The sequence below is a fragment of the Pectinophora gossypiella genome, chromosome 23 (assembly GCF_024362695.1).
Source record: "Pectinophora gossypiella chromosome 23, ilPecGoss1.1, whole genome shotgun sequence".
NCBI lineage: Eukaryota > Metazoa > Arthropoda > Insecta > Lepidoptera > Gelechiidae > Pectinophora > Pectinophora gossypiella.
In genome coordinates this window covers 4,279,468-4,285,467 of record NC_065426.1, presented here as the reverse complement: position 1 = coordinate 4,285,467, position 6,000 = coordinate 4,279,468, and the positions used below count along the sequence as shown (strand labels likewise).

General features: G+C 37.5%; 1 protein-coding gene across 1 annotated transcript in view; it reads left to right on the top strand.

The window, feature by feature from the left end:
- The first annotated feature begins 757 nt into the window (after positions 1-757).
- The window catches only part of LOC126377372 (E3 ubiquitin-protein ligase MARCHF8-like), a 32,241-nt gene continuing 26,998 nt past the window's right edge, over positions 758-6,000 (top strand). The window contains exons 1-2 of the mRNA XM_050025099.1: positions 758-1,324; positions 1,355-1,500. Coding sequence (XP_049881056.1) covers positions 758-1,324; positions 1,355-1,500 — 713 coding nt within the window. The remainder of the gene's footprint in view (positions 1,325-1,354; positions 1,501-6,000) is intronic.

The following is a 6,000-nucleotide window of genomic DNA, read 5'->3' as shown; positions in this document are numbered from 1 at the left end:
AATAAATGTAAAAAAATTGCCCTTAATATCCATTATAGGCAATAATAGCAATCTAAAAGCACAAAACAAAAATGTATCTGAAACCCGGATATTATCCGGGACCTTGTTACCCGTAACGTTACATCATAAATCCCGGAACAAGTACGCACCTGGTCCAACATTTTCAGACGTACCTTTGAAATATTCAGTGCTACGTATACAGGGTGTTAGTGACATCGTAACGAATACTGAAGGGGATGTTTCAGACCATGATTCTGAGTTAATATCAAGTGCAATTTTCCGTCACAAAATTCATGACTTATTGTATTTTTTGTAAATTAATTTCTATTTTAAGCCTTTGGGATGGAAAATTACACTTGCTGCATTATCTCTTTCAGTATTCGTTACGATGTCACACCCCGTACAAGTACATACAGATAGCCATACAAGTACGTATGGGTGTTAGTGACACCGTAACTAATACTGAGGGGGATGATTCAGACCATGATTCTGAGGTGATATCAAGTGAAAACCATCCTATAAGTACATAGAGCTTACTTTACCTTCAATATATTGACAAGTCTGGTTTTTTTACAAGACGTCTCCTTACTTCAAAAAATAAAAACCTTTTTTACAAATCAGAAAAACCCAAACTTAGCAACATGTCAATATGTCACTGACAAATTTGTCAAACTATACCAATCAATCACGCTTTGTTTTAACAGTTTTCTTTCTAAAATAAAAAAAATATATACAAATGGTACATAAATCAAGTTAAATGGACAATAAAGAAAATCAGGACACAAACGCTGAGGAGGCAACCAAGGAAGAAAATCAAGAGGCCGAAGCTAAAAATAATGTTGATAAAAAAACTGTTATACCTTTGCCAGAAGACGCTGGGCCTTCGAGGACTGAGAATTTGCCTGGATCTGTCTGCAGTCCGAAGGTTCACAGAGCTGGACTGTCCAAATCAGAGCACAGTATCGCCCAAATCATAACTCGCCAAGACGTTGCAAACGCTTTAAAGCTGACCTCACTCAGTTTCGGCACGTCCAACCCTCCAGTGAAGAACATTAACTTCAAGGATCTAAAGATCCCATCTATAGACAAGAACGATGATGCTTCCAAGGTAGATTCAGCCACTATGATGGATTTGAAGCGTTTCATGGCAACTTGCTTCAAATTCAACAAAGAAGGTCCAAATATAACCACAGTACCTGAGGTTCCAGTATGTGCAATCAACACAGTTGTGAATGAAATCCAGGAGATCCCTAATTCAAGCTGCATCACCGCGAATGCTCAAACCGATGATCCTACATTACTGAAACAAACTACACCTAATGAAGTAATAGTTATGAATCCTACTCCTATTGAGCCGAAGATATCCAAAGCTGGGGCTGATAAGAAGAAGACTTCAGGCAGTTTGTCTGAAAGATCTGACCTGGGTCTGACGACTAGAGACTCGCTGTCCAGTATTGGGTCTAATGTCTGCAGAATTTGTATGACGCGAGGACGTGAAAGGTACCAATTCATATTAACTAACATTGTTTAAACCCGTTAAAGCGTAGCATAATTAGAATGGCATAATATGTCTTGTCTATTGCGGAATGTTCGAAATGTTGCATTTCATTTCTGGCTATTCAGGAACCCAATAATTCTAGAGCTATTATGTAAATAACTTTATTCTTTCCAAATACAATATTTCGTCGCGGTAACCTAGCTACAAACTACTCTCGCTCTGTCTGTTAATTACTTGATATTGAAAAACTTCTCTCTATTTCTACAATATTAAATTCCTGACACTCCGCGTGTTATATCATAAGTTTTTTTTTATTCAACGCAATTAGGGCCACCACCGCTGAATTCGACTTTGAATTTATGTTTGGATCATATATAGTTTGCAATTACCAGTGCATATTGGTCAATTTAATGCAGCAGTTCCTATCATATCGTCACTGGAAAGGCAAAATTACGTAAGCGCCAAAATAGGTATTTTGGGTTTTTTATATATTCGGAATCAGCGTTTCATTTTGCGTCGATCTGTCTGGGTAGCATTGCGATACGAGCACTTTTTTGGCGCTTACGTAAATTTAAAAATAGTTGACTTTTTTCAATTCCAGTTTCTTAAACGACAAGATTTTGGTGTTTTTTTCGTGACTGGTGTATAAGTAATACTGTGTTCCTATATAATAACTACATATTAACTTTAAGTAAATTTGGCATTCTATAGTTTGAAAAGTATCATTTTATTAGTAATTTTGGACTACTGAAAATAAAAAATAGACTATGTATAAGTCATTTTTATTTACAGCTTTTAAAATAAGTAAGGCGTATAAGAAAAAAATGTCTTAGCATGTTTATGCAGTGAATGGCGAATAAGTAATTTTGACTTACAGTATTTAGAATAAGTAAGGCGTGTACGTAAATTTGCCTTCGCATTTTTATGCTGTTATTAAGCAAGTTTGTGGCCTAGCAGTAAGTTTCCCAGGAAGTTATTTTTTAACAATAGATCTAAAAGTAAAACTATTTTAGAATTGATTTTATAATTTATTAGCGACCTGCCCGGCTTCGCTCGGGTGCAATGCTGAGGAAAAATGAAATTATTTACGACATCACATTAAAATCCTCAACAATAACAGTATTTCTACACTATTTATTGGATGTTATTATACATACCTATAAACTTTCCTCTTAAATCACTCTATCTATTAAAGAAAATTGCATCAAAATCCGTTGCGCAATTTTAAAGATTTAAGCGTACATAGGGATATAGGGACAGAAAAAGCGACTTTGTTATACTTTTTAAGTTCTGTCGTTTGCATATTTAGCGCCAATTTTGAATTGAGAACTCAAAATTAAAATTTGTTGGAATTTCGAATATCAAAACAATGAAAAAAAATGAGTTTCAAAGAGTTAAAATCTCTATTCCACGATGAAGTGCCATGTCTGCGAACCATCGAACGCTGGTATTTAGAATTCGAGCGTGGACATCCGCCTTCACTGAAGATAATATCGTTGCTGTGAGACAACTAATCCTCAAAAATGGTCATGACTGTGACATACCGAGAATAGAGGCGTTATTAGGCATTTCAGGGACAACCATTTAAACGATATTGCATGAGGCTCTTGGTGTGAGAAAACTAGTTTGCCGTTGCATCCCGCATTTTCTGACGATCATAAGGTAGCCCGCGTCAGATGGTGTAAGAAAACTCTTCAGAGGTTCAACCGAGGAGAGTCAAATCACGTGCACGACATCATCAGTGGTGACGAATCTTGGATTTATGCTATTATCCTGATTCCAAACAACAATCCACAGTTTGGGTCTTCCAAAACGAGTCAAAGCCGACTAAAGTTGTTCGCTCTCGAAGCACTTCAAAGAAGAAGGTGGCTACCTTCGTGGAGAAAATCGGTCATGTTGCGACAATTGCACTTGAAGATCGTAGGACGGTTAATGCGGATTGGTATACCACAATTTGTTTACCACAAGTCATCGCCAAACTTCGAAAATCTAACCCAAAGCGACGCATGATGATGCGCAGGGGTGCAGGATGCTGCACCATGACAACGCAAGCTCACACACCGCTCGTCAAACGATTATTTGAAGCAGGAAAACGTAGAAATTCTTGACCATCCTCCATACAGTCCTGACCTAAGCTCCAATGATTTCTTTACATTTCCTAAAATTAAAAAAGAAACTCTTCGCGGTTAAAGGTTCCAGTGCGGTGAAGAAGCGGCCAACGCTTTCAAGTCAGCCATTTTGACCACCTCTACTTTGGAGTGGAATAAATGTTAAATAATACCTGGTTCGAGCGAATAGAAAAGTGTATTAAACTTCGTGGTAAATACTTTGAAAAACAATAAGGGGAATTATTGAGGAATTAGAAATTATTGAGGAATTAAAAAGACTTGACCCTTCCAGAGACTTGACTCGACTTAGAGCCACGTATGCTTGTCCTAATTCAAACAATTTTGAGCCCAAATATACTACTGCATGGTCGACTGTGCTGCTCTGCATATGTTATGTTAGTGGGTTTTCCGCATTTAGACGCTAAGGTGGCCCATTATGCGTGTAATTGTTGACTACGTAAGCCAACCTATCTCCTTCCAGAAGCTCAGAAGCCTCCTGGGGATTTCACAGGCTTCGCGGAGCGACCCCATTCCTTTGAGGATTTTTACTCGTTGTGCTGACTCTCCCATGCATTCCAGGATTACATGGGGGGCAGTTTCTTCTGCGTCCAGACAGCCTCTGCAAAGTGGGCTGTCCGTTATCCCTAAGTTAAATAGGTGCTTGTTGAGTGGGCAGTGACCCGTTATACTGCCCACTACTATTCGGAGGTCATTGCGGTTTAAGCGAAGCAGTCGGCGAGTGAATTGGATATCATAGGCATGATATCCTTCGACTGTCTGCATGTGGGCAGCTGTGCCCATCTGTCGTTGTGTAGTTGCTGGGTATGGTCCCGTACCCACGAGCGTAACTGACTGAAAGGTATCGGCAGGATTGGTTCGGGTCCATATACCCTGGTGTCTGATCCTCTCCTTGCCAGTTCGTCGGCGGCATCATTACCCAGCGATCCACTGTGCTGCCCTGCATATTGTGGATGCCAATGACAAAATTAAGGGCAACATCCTTCTTTCAGTCATTTTGTAATATCGTCCATCTTGGATTTGAAATTTTGACATAATGACAGTATTCTACTAGTGTAGTCCTATCATTTGATACCCATATTGAGGGGGTTTGGAAAAATATGTAATCCCCCATTATGTACCGGCTGCCATCTTAGTTTTACAATGTTATTGATTTTATTATATTGTATTGACATTGGAATTAAAGGTGCGTACCAAATTTCAGATCAATCTGACAACAGGAAGGTACTTAAATTGCAATTTCTAATTTTGATACAAATGTATACCGTACGGGTTTAGCTAAATAAAACCGTTTAACCCTTTCACGGACAGAGACCGTGGGTCATTGGTGGTTCATAATAGGTAGTATGACACCTTGGAATCGGAACGTCCGTATACGTTCTGTCTTTGAAAGAAACTTTTACAAACAGATAACGGGTTGTACGCTATTATTTATATTTTATGAAACTTTATTTCTGGCACTTCAGTATTTTAATAGCTATTTTTATAATCAATTGAAGTAATAAGTAATTTAAGGAGGTATTAAGAATAATTATTTGTCTCTTACGTCTTTTTACCCATGTAAGATATTACAAAAACTTACTTTAAAGAATCTTTGGTGAACTGACATAATCAATCGATCACTTTTTAGGCAATTTTCACATAATGAAAGCAGATGTGTAAATGTCGTTACAGTAACTTTTACTCCGCTAACATTACAGTATTATTATATTTAAAGAAATATTGTCGTTCTCGTATGCATTGTCGTAAGAGCTGTAAGTAATTTTGCTTCCAAATAATATTTTAACCAGATGGCGGTTAAGTAAATTTGCTTTACTGTAAACTGAAGTCATTTTTACGTAAGCGCCACTATATCCTAAAATAGCAATCCAACTGTTATAATATGTATTGCTGGACATAGAAAATTAAAAAACAATGTAACCTTACTTTGACATCATCTAAATTGGATAATTGGGTAAAAAGTTATGATAAAAAAACGAAAAAATGAAACTTTAAACGGCTTTTTCTTGAAATGGCCTTTTGGCGCTTACGTAATTTTGCCTTTCCAGTGACGATATCATATCCGATCAACGCTCGAAACATTTCAAATCGCGATATTACACGCAAATACTCTGCACGAAGTCTTCCATATTATTACGAATTGTCGTTTCCGAATATAATGAATTCGCCAATAGCATAAGATAGCGTCACGCCTGCATTCGAAGATACGCAGAGGTATACAGGGTGTTAGTAATATCGTAACGAAAACTTTGAGGGATGATGCGGGCCATGATTCTGAGTTGATATCAAGTGGAATTTTCCGTCGCAAAAGTATGGAACGGATAATAATTGAAAAAAAAATCAAAAAATTTAATAAATTTTCCGACAGTAAATTCC